An 18,751-nucleotide genomic window follows, 5' to 3' on the forward strand; every position below is an offset into this window, starting at 1 on the left:
GCTTCATGATTTTGCTGACTTGTCCCTTTGTATTGTGACTTCTTTGTCTTCGTGGCAGAGCTGACGATTTGTGTCTGTCATTTGGGACAGCTGCAAGAATAGATTGATTCATTAACACTGGTGAGACAGTAATACAGTCAGATAACTTACTAAATAATGTGACTTTTTCTTCTCATCCTAGTTGTGATACACTTTTTGCCTTCACTTGTGCCAAACACAGCCCAGTCACAGCCCTGGGATGCATGAGAACCTCAGTGTCAGTGAGGATGGTGACTGTCAATATGATTTGTATCACTTCTCATTATACTGCGTGCCTTCAGATCAGCCCTTTTGGTATGGAATGAGCCCTGAAAGACAAATTATGTAGTCATGTTTGATGAAGCTTAAAAGATGTTGCAGTACATCATCTTCTATTTATGATCTGCCAAAACAGTTGGCTTAAGGACTGTGAGGTTGCTTGCTCTTTTCATTTATAAGCTTTTTCTGCTGATTGACTTATCATCCCCTCCTTCCAGTCAACTCTGTCACTGAGTTTATGTAGTTTTGCATTAGGTGCCAATGCACATTCTTCTTTCTTACTATATCTTCAGATATATTCATATATGGCTAATACACTCAGAGGCTAACAAATAGGGTTTGTTTTTTTACGTACATTAACTGATGTCTTACAACATAGAACTGCTGCCAGGCAGAATTGAGGGGTTGATTTGACACATCTTCAGAAAGAGCTTCTTCCAAAAGAGCTTTAACAACACTTCCTTATGGCTACTGAAGTCAGCAGAGCTTCTGCCAAGCCACCAGCTGGCACTGGTGGAGTGCAGACCTCCTACTGTAGCTCTGGCTGTTGGTCCACGTGCAGATATCAGTCAAACTGCATAAGAAGCCAGGGGCTTCTGAAGGTGAGATTGCTTTTGAGTGGGCTTAGCTTCCAGGTCTGCCAAAGCAGGTAGCAGAACATTACGACTTTCCTTAGTATTAACTCATTGCAGGTGTGGGCTTAGGATTACTTATCGTTTTACTGATTTAAACACCTCCTCTGGAAAACTGCTGCTTCATAAATACAGGCTCAAGTTGCCCAGAGATGGAATCTTCATACCTGGAGATGCTCAGAACTGGAAGAGATGTGGTCCTGGGCAGTGAGACCTGCACTGGGCAGGAGGTGGCACTGGGTGACCTCTGGTGTTCTCTTCTGACCTGCATGATTCCATGATGCTACAAACCAGAGCTGATGTCTGAACAATCGCTTACCTTCACTGTGGTCATTGGAGTCAGTGAACATACAGAACAAATGGCTTAATTACTTCACCTGCTCTCTGAGGGTCTCCTAGCAAGTAATGAAAAGTAGTGAATGAAACTGCTTTCCTCCATCTCCCATCAATAAAGGACGGTAAGAAAGAGTTAAGGAAAGACTTGATTAGGATCACAGTGACAGAATGGGATTAATCTGCTGCTAAGGTTCTATTCGATGTGCTCTTTGTGGCATGGTACTTATTAACCTGGAGTGATAAATGACACTGCGGCTTCATGCAGTGGTTCTGGCAAAGAGAAGCAAAAACTGCTCTGCTGTTTGTGCTTTCCAGGCTCAGAACCTGTGTGGACCATGAGCAAATGGCAGCTGCCTGGTTAGCCTCACTCTTCTGAGTGGGCAGGAACAAACCTGCTAGCTCAGTGAGTCTTAGTAAGTCTCCCATAGGTGTGCATGATAGCAGTGCAGGTGTCTGCAATGCTATCAAACCAGTGTTTAATAGCTAATTGTCTGCAGGGTTACTGATTGCGGGTTTGTGGGGTCCAGTTGGGGTTCTTAGGAAGGAGTCAGTGTATCTTCTGTGGCAGCAAACGGCTTGGCAGAGGGATGAGAGCAAGGGTAAGCCTGAACAACCCTTGGTCCTAGGGCTAAAATCCTCTTTGGAGGAAAGAAGGCAGCAGGGTGCAGGGAGGTGATGCTGCGAGCCTGTCGCCAAAGCAGGTGAGGTGCTGGGAGGTGGTGAAAGCTGGATTTGGTGAAGGCAAAAGCATCTTTTAGTGCAGGAGGCTGGGAGCAGTGCCAGAAGATCCAGACACAATTCCAGGAAGCAAAAGGAAGGAGGGGCTGTTACCAGCAGTGATTGTTTCGTTTAGTAATTAGTCCTGAATTCTCCTCTAAGGCAAATAAAGCAGAGGATGTGAGCTTCTGAGAGCTCCCCCCTCCTCTTCCCTGCACATCCACACCCTTTCTTGCACGTTCTCTTTCTCAAGTCTGTGTTCACTCAGGTTTGATGGTAAGGAGCTCTGGGTAGTGTTTGTTGCTCTCTTTGCTCTGACTCTGAGTAGTTCCTAACTTGATTTAAGCAGAAGATTGCATATGCTGGAACAGGGATGCACACATCTCAATCTTGCCAGCAGCTGCATGGAGGAAACAAGCATCCCCTTTTTTGCAGGGAATCTCCAGCTGTGTGTGAGCAGGGGATGTGTTTCGTGCTGTCAGGTGGTTCTTGCTGACAGATCAGGTGCATCACCTCATCTTCCTTGTGCTGCTGATTTGAGTGGTTCCAGATTACAAAGTTCTGCTCAGACTGAAGCATGTGACTGCCTCCGTTTGTAGCCCTTTGCTCCCTTCTCCCCTTCCTGAGAGCTGGAAGGAGCTGCTGCTTTAGTGCAAGTCACCATTTGCAGAACGGTGCTACTTGAAATTAGTGGCTGCTGCTGCATTGGATGTTCTTGGCACTGCTCCTTGCTACCCAAAGCAAGCTGGGATTACAGTCTGTCCTCCTCTTGCCTCATAGCTCCAGGCTATATTTAGTAGTTGGAGTTGCAACAGATCTGAAGTCGTTCCCCTTAGCTGCAGCAGAAAGCTGATGCCGTGGCAGGGAGCACTGAGGGGGGGTGGCTGGTTCTCCATCAGGAGGACAACTGGAGCAGCCTGTGCAGCACTGCAGGGAATCCCCACTGCTGTATGTGTCAGGTGCAAAAGGGCCCCCAGCACCTCACAGCCAGCGTCTTCTCAGTCTTACTCCTTGCGTCTTACAGCAGAACTTCTGCTTCTGGTTGTCACTTGCACTTGGTTGGTGTGTCCTTATCTTTATATTTAAAAAAAAAAGAATGCTGTCATTCCAAACATGCAGCTGTCAAGATAAAATGATTGCAGCATCTTTTTCTCCAGTCCCATTATTGGATCTTTATTGAACGCTCTCTGCAGGACTCTGAAACACAAAAGGTAACATCTGGATTTCAGACTGGGGCTGGAGATCTGTGCCAAGCTGAAATCCTCTGTCTGCACACAGCTTGCAGCTCTGGAATTACAGGTGTGAGAGCTTCCCTGAATTCTCAGAGCTGCTTAAAGCACTGAGTGCTGCTCTTAATTGCCTCTGTAGAGTCGAGTTATAAACAACTAAAATCAGTGCTGAAATTTCATGATCTGTTCCTTATTGCCAAAAGGTGAAGGGGGGGAGGACAGATGCTCTAGGGATTAAATGAATATTTTAAAGCATTTTTTCCCAATAGTAGGAGCAGGGTGAAGGCTGCCTAATATTGAACTGCAAGCCATTAACACTGCAGATACCTGCAGAGAGAGAGAAGGATGTTTTAAACAAAAAAAAATTAAAAGTGAAAGAATTAGTGGTGTTCTTTATCCCTAATTTTCCAAGAGAAGTCATTGAAAAGAAACTGTTTGCTCTGATCTCCTCTCTCCTCCTTCCTTTATGGTTCCTGTTTCCTTTCTCATTATCTGCTCCCCTTCTATGCACACTCAGTTACTTCGTGGCCGTTGTGGTTTTCTCTACGCAGCAACAAGAAAGACAAAAACATAAATAAAGGAAAATGTGGTTGGGGAACCGCAGCCTTGCGTTGGGTCGGAGAGACTTTGGGTTGGCTTCTTTAAAGCTGAGAGATTGTCAGAAGCAAATGGCCTCCATTACCCTGAGGTGGGCTGGGGAGTGCAAGAAAGAAAAGCTCCAATAGCCCTCCTGGAGGACTCGTGTCAGACATTTGCTTTTGTTTTTCTTAGCAGCTGTAAAAGTGGCAATAAAACGGCGTGCAAATAAACTTTTTTGTGGAGTTTCCTTCCACCCGAGGGAGGCTGTTGGGAGCAGACAGCTGAGCTCTGCGGTGCTGGGGAGAAGCCAAGCTGGAGTCTGTGGTGTAGCAAACGAATGCATTCTCTTAATGCCTCATTAGTGAGTGTGTACACCTTCTGCCTCGGCTGGTGTGGCAGGAAAGCCCAGCACAGTGCTGTCTGTGGGCTGACAAGCCCTGAGGTTCCTTACCATTGCCTTGGTAGCCCAGACCAGCGTCTAATTCTGGTGTGATGTCATTTCAACCTCTTGACTTTCTTTCTCTTGCTGTTGTTTTTCTGGCAGGGTGGTGAAGGAGGAGATCTCGGATGACAATGCAAAGCTGCCCTGCTTCAATGGAAGGGTGGTGTCCTGGGTAAGTCAGCCTGTGTCTGTGTGCCTGCTGTCTGCAATGGGCACAGCAGCAAGGGGGGGTGATGGTGGCAAGGGCTTCTCTTCCCTCTGCTGAACCATCAGCTGAAGCCTGGCCTGTGTTACCAATTCCACATTGCTTTGTCCATACACACATCCATCAAATTGCGGTGCTTGTCTGCATCTGTTTGCTGCTAAATGTAGGGGAGATCTTACTGTGAGTTAATTGTTCACAGTTTGGTGCACTTTAATATGCTGTTCACTGGGATGGAGCAGTTAATTGCATCCATCTATTTTAGGGCAAGCAAAGTTGGTTTTTACCTTTTAGAAAGACCACGTTTGGGGCAGGGTTGTTTCCTTGTTCAATTACCAGCATGATGGATCCCAATCTTCCTTGTCAGAATATGTGCATCAGCTAGTGGCAGATAGCTTGGGATTCTTTCACAAGCCATCAGTGGTATTTGTCATCCTCAGTGTAAATTATTGCAATGCATGGATGTACATTTCTCATCCAGACAACACACTTAAAATTGAAACATTAAGTGCATCCAATACAGCTTAGCTGTCTCCTCCCCCCAGCTCCTCTCTTCCCTGATGCAGTGACTACTTTGAAGTTCTCAAGATGACTGATGTTGAGAAATTTGAGTTTCATCTTTTTTAATAACGTTTGAATCCTTCTATTTGTCATAGGTGGGCACTTTGATCTTAGTGTCATATGCAGGACTGATTTCCATAGGAGGAAAGCATTCAAAGAAGGGTCTGCAAGACTTCAGTTGCTGCTTACTTTTGCTGCCCTGGAACTCAGTGCACGGTTAGATTAGCATTAAATTGGAGTCAGTGCTCCTCATTAGGTATTTAGACCTCTTCCACATCCCACCTGTGTCCCACTTGTTCTCCTCTGCATCTCATCCTTTTGATTTTGGAATGGGTTATTTCAATTGAATAAATAACACGGGACAGAGGGTTGCTGCTTACTAGATTTATAGATTGCCTTTTCCCTGGTTGACTTTTTTGTTGTTTTTTCAGTGATACAGAGACTATCATTGGTTATATGGCAGAGTCCTTCATCTAGAACTTCATAGTGTTAACACAAACATATCCTATTTCCTTCCAGGTTCAGTGAAGACAGAAGGGAGGAGTTTGGAACTCCATGTAGCAGGGAAAAAGTAACCATCCTTACAATGCTGTATTTGAGATTTCCCTTGTCCCAGATTGCAGGACCAAGAAAATGCACAAAACATTGCTTCTTGGATGTAATTAGTTGGTCTCAGAGAAGGCAGGCTTGCACCCTGTTGTGACTGGTGTCTCATTGTTGTGTTTTGCCATTTGTTGTCAGAAATCTCACGCAGTTTGTTCTGGACTTAGGGCAGAGTAGGTATTTCTGTGCCAAAATAACAGCTCGTGCCTGGGGTTGCCATCAATCTCTGGCCTGATGAATTTGCTTTCAGTGTTGCAGTAGGAAAGGATGAAGCTTGCTGTTGATACAGATCTTCCCTTCTCATTAGCATAGTGTTTTAATTTTGCTGCATGCAGCTCTAGACGTAGCACCCTAACTTCCCCTCCCCGCTTCCTTTCCCTTTGGCCAAGTGTGTTAAATCACACAGCGCCCTTCAGTGTAGTTCAGGATGCTGAGCAGCAACACAGGCACTCATCAGCTTTTCCCACTGCCTGTTTTGCTTTGGACATTTTGCCCTCCTGCCCTTTTCCTCGTTTCCTTGCCACAGCCTGCCCTCCTGATGAACTTTATCTCCAGAGCCTTTCAGTGCACTCCTGCTCTAACAGTGGCTGTGGTTCTCCTTGCTTCGTAGAAGCACTGAACAAGACGTTTGTGTATTTCCACAGAAGCAGATTTCACTTTTTACAGGGCAGTGAGCAGTCCATCTTTATGCCACCTGAGCAAAATGCAGTGATTTTAGGGGTGTGTGATGTGCACTCAGGTGCTCCAGGCCTCTTTGGACAGGCAGTGTGTGCTCAGTTGTGGCTGCTCTGCAGAGACAACAGATGTGAGCTGCAGAGCCCTCACTAAGCAGCTCTCTGGAGCTCTGCTGGAGCCTTGGGACAGGGTGTGTGTTCTGCCTTTCATTAGTGTTCATGCAAGAACCACGACATAATTTGTCACATGCAAATGAACACTGTCTGACAGTATGGATCTAAATTGGGTTTCAGCTCTGCGCTGCTGTGCAGCCTGTGTGGTTTGGGTTCTGCACTCTGTGAACATGAGATGCAGGAATGATCCCAAACTTTCAGTTCCAATTGCAACTGACTTGCAAACAACATTGCTTTTCATTCAGTGCATCTGATCAGATGTTACAGAAAGGCTGTAAGGAGTGTTTGAAGATTCAAGGCAAAGTGAAAGAACATGGAAACCAAAACCAAACTGTGTGTTTGGTGGAGTACAAGTGTTGGAATTGTCTGTGGCTATTAGGAGCTGCTTCCTCCCGTTCTTTGTAATTACTGGCAGGCGTGCAGATGCTGCTTGGCACCAGCGTGGGCTTGTGTGACTTATGGCTGGAGATGGAATCAGGTTTGGGGAGAAAGAGGCGAGAAGGTAAAATTCAAGTGTAAAACGTTTTTCCATTCTCCTTGCTGAGAGCAGGGCCAGCTCGTGGTGGAAGCTGGGAATGAAGAAGGAGTTGGCTGGTGGCCACAGCCGGGTCTGAGCCAGCTGCCTGCCCCTGCCAGCCCTTCTTTAGGAAGGCTTTGTGACATCTGGGAGCAGTTCCCTGGCTGGCTGCTGGGGATGTGCACCATCTATTGGCTGGCAGTGATGTCAGAGCCTTCTTCCTCTTTTTTTTTCCCTCTATTAGCTAGGTGCCAACAGATAATGCTTGTCCTGTGTGTATGTAAGCTTTTAGGCACTGTGTTTGCACTTAGAGCTGGGGGATAGAAGCATTATGCCTTCTCCCACACTAAGAACTCAGGAGCAGTAGAAGCACTAAGTGATGCTCAGCAAAGTGCATTGTTGCCTTTTGACATGTAATTGAGGCCATGATTGAAGATCAGTGTGAACAGATTCTGGTTGGTTTCTGATGTTTAAAATGAAGGGATTTCGGGGTCTTTTTCTTCACAGGTCATACGTGCCCACATTCATCTGCTCACGGACTGGAACAGAGTGCTAGGGCTTCTATGGGAAAGAGGAGGTGGGAAAGGAGCAGATAGTTGGCAGGAAGAGAGGGGAACTTGAAGGACAGTGGAAAGAATGTGGCAGATGAGGGGAGGCTGCAAATCTCTGGGATGTGAGGGTCTTCTCTTTGCAAAAGTAAGGCTGGATGGTTCTGCTCTGCTGTGCATGGGAACTCTGAAGTTAGGTGCAGGTGTCTGTGATTTTACAGGAAATGCTCCCAACCTGTAGCTGAGCACAGCACTGTGAAGTTACTGTCACAAATACCAGTGGCTCTTCTTGTGTATTCAGCAGCTACTTTCAGTCCCTCACTCCCCTCTATGGTAAGAGGGGTACTGAGAGCTGCTGCTGCTCCCAGTAGCAGAGGCAGTTCAAATAATGTAATTTCCATGCTCACGTACTGCTTGGTGTTTAGGCAGATGAGATGTGAGAGCAGGGCTCACCACTGTTCACTCCTTCCCCTTCCCAGACTGGTTCTCTTTTGACATATTCAGCCATGAGTGTTGGCTGGGCTGGTTCCTTGAGCTGCCTTCGTGTCTGAGCAGGTTTGTTGTGCTGGGTGGCTGCGGAGTGCAGGCTGCTATAAAAGGCAGCCTTCTCCATAATTAAGGTAAAAGCATAAGCAAATATGGTGTGGTGGAGAAAAAGGGAAACGGAGAGAGGTGAAGCAATGGGTTCAAGCACTCAGTGCAGCACGGTGGTAGCAGTGATGAGAGGAACCTGACACTGTGAGCTCCCTGGCTTGGTGGCACTGCTTGGGAGCGTCAGCTTTGTTTGCATTTCAGAGTCCGGGTGCCTTCCTGCAAGTGCTGTGGTGGGATGGCATTGGTAGAGCAAACAGCACTCAGTGTGATGGAATGAACTGAATCAACAGTTGCAATTAGTTCCACACTGCTTTATTAACTTCCTCCATGTGAACCACACAGAAGTCATCCACGTTTCCCATTGAAATGCAGCCCTTTGGGGTGCAGCCCAGCAGCTGTTGCACAGCCTGAGCAGCGGCAGCACAGTGTAAGCAAAGAAGTGGAATAAAATGCTGCTGCCAGTCAGAGCTGCAGGGTGAAATCCATTTATCAGGGCTGGATCCTGGCTGTGAGGCTGGGGTTTGCACTGCTTTATTATAATTATTTAGAATTGTGGAATCATAGAGTCGTTAAGGTTGGAAAAGATCTCTAAGATCATCCAGTCCAACCATCAGCCCACCACCACCACCACATGCACTGCACCATTCACTGCTTAGGAAGAATGCACCTTCCAAAATGGTGGGGAGCAAGTCAAATCAAAAAGCATCATCTAGAATTACAGGTGAGCTTCCACATGTGTTTGATTGAATCATAGAATCGTTTGAGTTCTCATGGAAGCACAGGGAGAAGTCTGTGTGTCCCACAGCACATCTTCTCTGTTTTAAATAGTACAGTATGGGAGCATTTTATTCCTTCCATAGCATCCCAAAGGAGAGTTTATCATGAAGCTCATAGGATCCTAAACAATCTAAGGAGCATTCCCTTTGTTAGTGGAGAACAATAAGAACCTGATTGTTCTAGAACTAATCTTTGATAGATGAACCAAACAGGCATGCTGGATGGAGATGGTCTTTCTGTCCTGAATTTACTGCCAGTGAGATTGAGTATAGGAAGTGTCTGGTGTGACATGTCCATCTCTGTGACTGATTATTCCACAGCCTTCCTTGTAGTAATTGGGATGTTGGTAGGAAATAAAAATTATATTTCCAGCACTGGTCTTTATGGGGAGGATTTACAGCCTTCTGTGGGGCTCACAGGAGCTTTGTGCATCCTAGCTGATAATGTTTTCACTTTGAGGTTGAATGTAATATGATTTTATGAAGGGTTGGCAGGAATTTGTGCAGGTGGACACTGAGCACTTCTTCTCTTCTTGTCTCTCATAAATACTCACAAAGTGTGTAGCAAAGCAGCGACCCCCAGGCACGTGTCAGGACGGAGGAACCTGTGCAGATATGCTGTAATTCTCTTCTTTTTCTTGGCAGCTGGTCCTGGCTGAAGGCTCCCATTCTGACACAGGCTCACAGTGCACCGAGAGCCACGCAGACCTTCCACCTCCCATCGAGAGGACGGGTGGCATTGGAGACTCCCGGCCTCCATCGTTCCAGTAAGAGCAAGTTGGCTTTATATTACTTCTTTAAACCAAAAACGTGGTTCCTTGGTGTCTATTCCACGCGTTTCTCCCTGCTGCTGCTGCAAGCTGGCTGTTTGTTGGTACTGTTACAAAGCAATATGCTTGTTAGAGCTAAGGAAGGCTGGTACTGTCGTGCTCTTGAATGTTGCTTACATTAAGCCTGAACTATGCTAAACTTTGAAGAGTTGAAGTGGTGAATTTTATCGCTTTCCATTATTATAAATGTGGTGTCTGTGCATTGAAACTGTGCACTGTAAATCAAGAAGCAGTAAATTCACTCCAGTTGCTGCACAGTGAACAGGAGCGATTGGCAGATGAGCTTTCACGAGGGCTAGAGCAGTGCTGGAGCACCCACAACTGAGCTGAAGCCTGTGTTCCTGCCTTCTCCTGCACTAGCTGCCAGAATGCTCTGCTTTTTCTTTTCTCTCTGGGTAACCAGATGGTGGTATTCTCCAAGCCTTTCGTGCATCTGTTGTACATTTGGTGTTAAAGTCCAGAAGTCCTTTTTCTATATGTGTGGGAAATCTGCCCCATCTGTCTTGAGGCGTGACGAGTGTCATTTGCTAACGAAGCTGAACTGTCAGGGCCTCTCATGTCTGCAGTTTGGCAGAGTTTCTCCTGCTCATCACATCTGTGAGTGTTGATGCTCTCATTTGAGGCCCTTTTTGCTGCAGGGACTGCAGTGTCAAGCAGCCCTTGGATGCAGGGGGTTAACAGTTGTTTCATTTTCTGCTCTTGACTGGCACCTTGTGTTGTGCTCTGAATTGCTGACATGAACAAATAGCCAGAAGGATGGGCTAGGAAGGCAGTGATTCGTGTGTTTTGAAAGGGAAACCCAGCCTTGATGTGCCTGTTGTCACGTTTCCTCTGTTGTCTGCAATATCTGTTGCCTGGAAGAGCCCCGGGTGTTCTGCATAAGCCTTTTACAGACAGATGTGTTCTAGAGGGGACAAGAAATCTTAAGAAATACGAACCCTCCCTGACACTGTGATTTTTTGCAAGGATTTTACTGCCCTCGTGTGTCCGTGCATTGCTTTGTGTTGCCCAGGGAAGGTTAGCATGAATACAGTCACACGGCTTGCAAGCATCAGTAGTTCTTTGTCTCCCTGCCTTATACCTAATTGTAATAACTGCAAGATTCTTTTCCAAGAAGTGATTCCATGGCAAGTTAGGCACAGCGCTGTGTTTGTGGAACAATGTTGCTGATAACTGTACGCATTCAGATTAAATCTTTGATCTGCTCTGCACCTGCTGCACTCCAGTGTCCCAAAAATCCTGCCTGTGTCAGAATGTCTCACTTGGTTACTTGGCATGAAGCCCTTCTGTTTAGCTGTTTGCATTTCGTTTAAGAAAACAGCATCCATTCTAGGTTTAAAGATTCCACGTGATAGTTTACTGTATTTTGGAATAGCTTGTTTCCTTGGGTAAATGAAATAAGTTGAGTTGCCCAGTCTCTAATTATAAAGCATGGCTTCCAGAGCTTGAATTGTGAGCTGTAGTTCTTATCCTTCTTTGAAAGGACAGACCTTCAGATTTTGGTTTGGTGATTCTGCAGTAGTGTGCTTGGTGCTGTTTCTGCACACTGTGTCTTTAATAGTGTTTCCTTCTAAGAGATGATTACTGCAATCCTGTGACTTGCACAGCCCTAACTCCACTATCTCTGTGTGCTCATCTATCATGTCCCTTTCTGTGGCCTTGTCTTATCTTCTCGACTCCTAAATCCCTGATGCTATATGGATGCTATTAAAACTAACAGAGATCTGTCATCTTCTGTCTTCTTTCTGCACTGCTGGTAGAGGCCTTATTTATCCAAGAAGCCCCAGCCAAGCTGGGCGTTGTGTAATTGTGCAAACAGAAATGTTTCCTGGTCTACAGAGAATACAAGAAATGGATGGAGCAGACAGGCAAGCAATACCTTCCAAGAGAACGAGATAATTATCAGCAGTGAAGTGATAAACTCAACTGAGCTGTCTGACAGTATTGATATTTTGCTCCGTCGCTGATTTCAATCCAAAGAAAATTTCCTTCCTCCCTCCCTGCTGAAGGTGCTGAAGCTCAGCCTGCATTTCATGCTCTACTGCTTCAGCTCACTGGTTGCCAAATCCACGTCCACCTGAATGGGTGAGGCTGCTCCTGGGTCAGTGCATGAGTGACCTCTGCTCTGCCTTGCTGACATTTGCTCACAGCCCTTGGGTGCGTGTGCTGGAAGCTGGATTTGCTCAGCAATGGGAGAGGAAACAGGCCAGCTGTGAGGTTCCTCCCATGCATTTAATTCTGCTGTCAAACACCTTTTATAAACTAGTTTAGCCTGGAAAAGGCTTAGGACTGAGTAGTAATAGCAGTAGTCACGAGATGGTGCTGCTGAGGTGTCTGGGTGCGTGCAGGGCAGGCAGAGCTCTGTGCTCTTCATATGTGATGAAGGCAGAAGATGCTGCCTCAGAAAAGTGTTACCCCCCTTTCAGTTATATTGGGCTGACCTGAGCCATACAAACATAGTTGTGTCAGCACATCAATACGTGCTTACATGCTGGTAGCTTCCTTAGGGCTTGGCCAGTGCGTTCAGATATTTTCTTGAATCAGAGGCTGTTTCCTAATTGGTGTGGTGGGCATGTCAGTACATTTCGTTCGTGCTGAGAAAGTGTGTGGGTGTGCAGTTGTAGAAAGCTTTCAGCAGCCCTCTTAAATGGAGCCATACAGATGTGCTTGCTTGTGCCAGCTGTTTGCTCAAGGTCCCGCTGATGCACAGTAATGAGTGCCTGTCCATCAGACTGTGCAGCTGAGAAGATGCCCAGGTTCACCATCAGTTGTAGAGAAAAGAGCATCTCCATCATCTCCCTTGCTGCAACCTTCTTTAGTGACTGATCTCTTTCCTCAGCAGTGAGCTTTTGGAACACATGGTTGCAAAGAGGTGCTCTTAACGTATTCTGGATGCTGCACTACAGCTACTGCTCTTGGTTTGCAGACATGTCTGCTGGAATTAGAAGAAAAAAAAGCAGTGTGGTTTATGTGAATTGAGAAATGGCCCTTTCTCAGTGCTTGAAGTTCAAGAATAAGGAGCTGGAGTTGTTTGTTTAGATTGGTCCCAGAAAGTGGCCCTAAGCCACAGGGCGGAATTCTCTGCTGCCTCTTTGAAACCTTTTGTTCTGTTTAATTAGTTGTAGGAACAAGAAACTGGCTCTCAGCAGAGCCTTCACAAGAGCATAATGGAAGAAATGTGGCCGCTGAGGTGGTCATCAGGATCTTTCTGCTTTTTGCCCAAAGCTTGCTGGCTCATAATGGCCCTTCACAGGGACTCATTAGATGAAGTGCTGTGCTGCACTGGCATAGCTGCGGAGCTTTTGGATGGTTGAGAAGATGAGGAAAGGACCTGGGGTCTGCCTGAGTGTTTTGCAGATGTGCACTTAATTATTTCAAGCTTTGCTGTGACTTGAAGGACTTCAGCCTTTAAGGTCAGCACTTTGCTTTACAAGTGGCTGCAGTGAACTACAGCTTCTGCCCCTTTGGCTGATGACAGCATGCTGCCTGTGCAGCTCAGGTTGTTGTCAGGGAAACAAGCTTCTTTGGAGAGGAACAAGCACTTGAGGAAGCATGCCAAAACACAGCTTGGTTTATATATATTTGGAGAAATTGTGGGAAAGGCAATTTGGTTCCCTGTCTGAGTAAGTCCTTGAGAATAAGCCCCTGATAGAGCGTGTGCTGTGCTGGTTTTAGAGGAGGAGCTCATGCGTGCCTCTGTCTGTATCTTGGATCATAATCTAAAACAATCCCTTTCCTGTGTCTCAGGGCATGGCTGTGGAACTGTCTTCTCACTCTTCAGGTAGCTTTAAGGTGAGCAGAGCAGTCTGGAGGAGCTAGCTCTGCAGCTGCCAAATCTGTGTAGTAGTTTGCTGGATTCTAAACCAAATACCTCACAAATGCAACTGTTCTTATTTAAATTAAAAAAAAAAAGAAAAAGAAAAAGAAAGGAGGAAAACTGACTCCACTGTTTTACTGTTATTTGTTTTCTAACAGCCCAAATGCTGCCAGCAGTCGGGATGGACTGGACAATGAAACAGGAACAGAGTCAGTTATCAGCCACCGTCGAGACAGACATCGACGGAGGAATAGAGAAGGGCACGAGGATGGTGAGTGGATGATTTGGATCATATTTCCCCCTTTTCATCTAGAAAATAAAAGATTCTTGTTATTTCACAGCAACAACTAGTTTTGCACAAGCGCTGGGGAAGAGTGTGTCTGCATTCCTGCGTGCTTTGAGGGACTGTTATTACTTTAATAGAGGAATTTGGTAATTGCTTTGAGACACTTTGAAGCTGAGCGTTTTTGAAGAGTTTTGGGTAACCTACAGCAAAGTGGCAGGGAGATACTTGTGGATGATATACAGGATTTCTGTAGTATTAGGAGACAGCCTGGGAGAGGATAATGATGTAGCCAGCACTGAGCTCCATACCATCACAGCTAGACTGCCTTGTTCAACTGTGCTCACTTCAAGGTAGAACACATTATCTGTATGAAGTGTTGGGAGTTTGCATTGTGGACAGTTGGAAAGCTTTAGTATTTTAGCACTGCAAGGTCTGAGCCAGGCTCTTCTGAAATGATTTCTGCTTATTTCTCCTGGCTTGGGCCAGCAGTAGTCTTGCATGCTGGTATAACTGCAGCACACATATAAACTACAGAACATAATCTCTTGCCTCTAGTCTGTACATCAAAGTGAGCTTGTTTTTTCATTTGTTGCCAGACAAGAATTTCCAGGCCTAATTAAGAATTAATAGATGCCACCCATTGAGTCTAAAATGGTCCAGAATATGGAATAGTTGGACCCAAGAGGTGCCATCACAGGCTTTATTCCCAGCTCCACCCAATGAAGTATTAGAAAAGCAGAAGTCAGATACACTGTGTGTTAAAAGCAGGTGTCTTCTGTTCATTTTACCTTTCCAATTTGTCAGTGACTCAGAGTGAATGAAAATTACTCAGTGGGTGGAGCAGAGAGCTGTCTTTGCATGATATTGCAGATCCCTGTGGGAAATCACAGAAACAGGGAGAATCTTGTAATAAGTGTTGTGAAAAAATCTTGGTGCTGGAAGAATGTTGAAAGGTGATTTGTTTTTCACGTTATTTTATTGCCTGCCTCCTTTGTTGCTTCCTCCTCCTCTTAGAAGCTTAGTGAGCCTGATGAAAGGGAAGCATAGGCAGGCAGACTTCTTGGTCTCATTTTTAATTCTCTCTACCCCTGCTTTTGCTCTGCTTCATGTTGCATTGAAGAAGAAGAGAAGTGCTGGGATTCTCCCTAAGTTGTCTGCCTCCTTTTTCGTCCCCCTACTGGCTGAAAATGCCAGGTCCTTTGTATGATTTCTGGTTATGTTCTTTTACACTCTGATCTCTCGGGGCTACTCCTGTAACTCATTAGGTTGTAAAGAAAGCTGCTCAGCAAAGTGTCCCTGTGCAGAGATGTTGTTGTCTTGACCTCCAGCACATTCTGATTCCTTTGTGTCGCACTCAGTTCAAGCCTGGAATCTTAACAGGGAAAATATGTCAAAGCTTCCACGAAATGCAGTTCCCTTGTAGAATCAGATTGTGCCAGTCTACCTGAGGGGTATTGGCTGTGTTTGTTTAGGCTGCCAGATAATTTCTTGTGCATTACAAGCTCTCTGAATGGGTTTTCTTTTCGTTAGAGGCTTAATGCTTTAAGGTGCTGAGTTACACTTGACATTGCTGAGTGCCCTTCATTCCTGCTGTGTCTCTTCTTTGCTCATTTACTGTATGGCAACATTAAGCCCTCAGGGTTAATGCACCAAAGAGCTAAAAATACCATCTTCACATTTGCCTGCCTGTCTTAAGTGCGTGTTATCCTTTGTATGCGTCCCTCCCTTCCTGGCTTGCTTAATGTGGCCAGAGCACGTGTTGCAGGCTGCCTTTGGCTTCAGTAAATGGGTCTGTATCATTTCAGCTGAAACTGGCTTCAGCTCGAGGAGACCAAGCTGAGAGGTATTAGTTAAATAGATATTAAATGGGGGAAGAGCCGTAGAAGAAGGGGGATGGGATGGGGAGAGGGCAGCAGGGTCGTGACTCCTGGTTCACAGTCAGTTCTGGGGGCATTGGAAAGGAGTGGTAAATCCTCTTCTCCTTACAGAAAGAAGGAAACGCTGCTGGTCTGTTTCATCTTGTCCTGCAGAGGCTTGTTGAATACCAAAATTACAGCTCTAGTAATTCATAGAGAGGCAGGATGCGCGTTCCTCACTGGAGCCCTGCGTTGCCCACAGGTTGTTTCGCAGCTATTAGTCATGAAGCAGCCAAGATGTGTGTGCAGTACTGTCAGCTCACTGAGGCATACAGTAACACATGCCACGCAGTGTTTGCAGCTGGTGGAGCTCATCACTGGTGTGAAGTGAATGGCAGAGTTACCCACCCTAACCATGAGGCTATACCTGGCTATTGCACAAAGAAGTACCTGTTTCACAAGAAGAATTCAGTAGTTCATTATAGACTTCATCTCAAACAAGGTGAAGAAGGTGAGAAAAGGTGCTGCTGAGCCTTTTGGGATCTGCTTAGGCGTGGGCACTTTGAACTAGAACCTGTGCAGGTCAGGGGAACTTGCTGCACTGATCCTTGACCACAGTGCAGTCGAGTTCAAGAGGATGAGATTCCTGTTCAGACTTGGAGAACCCACGGGGCAGGGAAGAGAAAAGGGAAGCATAACGAAGACCTGCTGCAGATGTAGCAAAATAAAAATCACCTGAAAGCAATGCAAGCAGGGCAGCAGAATTCTGTTGTGTGCTGTGCAGAATAATCCATCCTGTCAGCCTGATGTTTAGGAACCAGTTTTCAGTGCTTGGCAAGAGCTTCCTTTTGAGTTTGCCACTGGATTGCACTGAGTTCTTCCCAGCTGCTCACTGCTCAGCTCCCCAGGTTACCTTTGTGTGTGTGTGTGTGTGTGCATTTATAGATGTATATATTTTAAGACATAATGGTGGTAAAACTGTGGAGGCTGCACATGCAGAGAAGTGATTTTTATTTTGGAGAGGCTTTTTATCCAAAGGGGCTTTTGTCCAAGTTGGGAATATGTCTCTTCCTGAACACCTTTCACATCAATTAGTAGGAAAACAATTATTGGCATTAGCTTCAAATAAAATTAGTGCAAAAGGGCTGAGCTGTCAAGATGTCAGGGCTCCACTTTCTTTCTTCATGCAACAGAAGTTCACGTTGCTTTGGAAAGTTGACAAAGTCCTATTAAGTGAAAGTAGAGCAAGGGTCTTAATTAGGAGGGTGGGAGGTCTGCTTGGCACATGTTCTCGGGACCCCTCGGTGACTGGAACAAAACTCCAAGTCCCTTTTGGGAAACAGGACTGTGCAAGTTCTAATTAGGGAGGTAATTAAGAGACAAGTTTTCTTTGGCGCTGGAGGATTTTTTATAGCCACTGCTTGCTTTCTTGGCACATCTGCAGATGCCATGTGTGAATGCTGGGGCTTCAGCACGGAGTTGGCGGTGCGGTGAACGTAACTGTGATCCCCAAATGTTTGCAAAGAGCAATTCCAGATGTCCAGGCATCCCTACAAGCATCTGTGTGCTTTACCATAGCATGGTGAAGGACTGCAACTACAAAATGATTGCAGTGGGACAGTACAGCACCGACTGTAGCCTCTGCATGCAGCTGTGAGCTGTGCAGATGGAGTTGCAGGTCTTTGTTAATAAGGAGGTAACAATTTCGTGTCAATAATTGGTCAGGACTTTCTGAGGGTGGAAGCTCAGCTATGCCTTCTTCCCACACCACTCTCACCTTTATTCTTTGCAGGGTTACGGAGTACTCTTTACATCCTCTTCGAGCAGATGCTGCTTTCTGCTTTCAAGGCCTGTTTGATTTTGCACTTTGATGTGCCTTTGTCCCTCAGGCAGGACCAGCTCTGCTGTTGATAAAAGCCAAGGAAGACATACTTTAACCTCTGAGGCTATACTTTATTCCAATCTCTGTGACACATCGAAAAGCCTTTGTCAGACAGTCTCAATGGGCTCTATCATCCCCTAATGAAGAAACAGGAGCAAAGGGTCAATGGGGCAGGAAGTCCCTGGTTATTAGTGGGACAGGCATTGAACCAGAGCAGAGTCTGGGTTACACTGAGGGTGGAATACCTGTCTGTGCTTTGTGAATGGCATTACCATCGTGGCTTAATTAGAAAACTCTCAGCAAAGAGAGGAGCTGCCTCAGTTCCTGCCCCAGGCTGTGATGGGGTGGAGAAGTGTGGGTGCTGTGGGGCAAAGCGGGGCTGCTGCTGCCGGGACGATGGCAGGGGAGATGGGGGCCTTTGGAGCTGCTCACGGGCTGCAGGAAAAGCACAGAAGGAAGATGACTTCAACATGAAGCAGTGATTTTTCCCAGGAGTGGAGGTAGGCTTTGCAGGTAGCTTTTGCTGCGAGGTGCTTAAATTTCACTGAGAGTTGTTGAGAAGCGCTGCTGCCTTCTTCCTCAAATGTGGAAGTGATGTGGGAGGGTCTGGTGGTGGGGTGAAGGGCCCAGGCCGTGTCAACCTGTGCTTTCTGAGGGTCTCAGGTCAAAATCTTGGGATAATACTGTAACTGTTCTAAATTTATTATCCCAGGTGCTGAATGGGAACTCCACACGAGGATGCTGAGACTGTTGCAGTGCTAAAGCTCAATGCTGTTAATGATGCTGAAAGCAGGCTCTAATTTACTCTGGTTATCCATTTATTAATAATATTAATAATTCAACAAGCAGTGCTGCTGTGCTGCTCCATTGGAGAACGTGTTGGTAAGGGTGGTTTGAGAGAGTTTGAGACACGTGAAACAAGATTTCATGTGAGAGTGGCTCATCTATCAGGTGTGATTGCAGTGTGTGATACAGAGAGATAGCAGTGCGATAAAAGCAGCAAAGTCAGTGCAAATAGTTTTTGTTCTGTCTCCCCAGTCAAAATACGTTGCTCAGCAGATGGGCTGCCTCTTGGGTACAGGCTTCTTTGGGATCACAGCATGGAGGAAGATGCAAATATGTATATATATGTTTTTCATAATCCTTGAGTCTTCAGGACTGGAATTTTTCAGCGTCCCAGCAGGAGCCCTGAACTGACT

The 18,751-nt window shown here is 46.0% G+C and overlaps 1 protein-coding gene across 4 annotated transcripts in view; it reads left to right on the forward strand.

Annotated features, from left to right (window-relative positions):
• DVL1 (dishevelled segment polarity protein 1) overlaps positions 1 to 18,751 on the forward strand; it is a 53,736-nt gene that overhangs the window by 19,669 nt on the left and 15,316 nt on the right. For all 4 annotated transcript variants that reach the window (XM_052692014.1, XM_052692016.1, XM_052692012.1 and 1 more), the window contains exons 2-4: positions 4,335 to 4,404; positions 9,527 to 9,648; positions 13,687 to 13,799. In XM_052692014.1, coding sequence (XP_052547974.1) covers positions 4,335 to 4,404; positions 9,527 to 9,648; positions 13,687 to 13,799 — 305 coding nt within the window. The remainder of the gene's footprint in view (positions 1 to 4,334; positions 4,405 to 9,526; positions 9,649 to 13,686; positions 13,800 to 18,751) is intronic.

Source organism: Tympanuchus pallidicinctus, unplaced genomic scaffold, assembly GCF_026119805.1.
Source record: "Tympanuchus pallidicinctus isolate F22 unplaced genomic scaffold, pur_lepc_1.0 scaffold29, whole genome shotgun sequence".
In the NCBI taxonomy this organism is placed as follows: domain Eukaryota; kingdom Metazoa; phylum Chordata; class Aves; order Galliformes; family Phasianidae; genus Tympanuchus; species Tympanuchus pallidicinctus.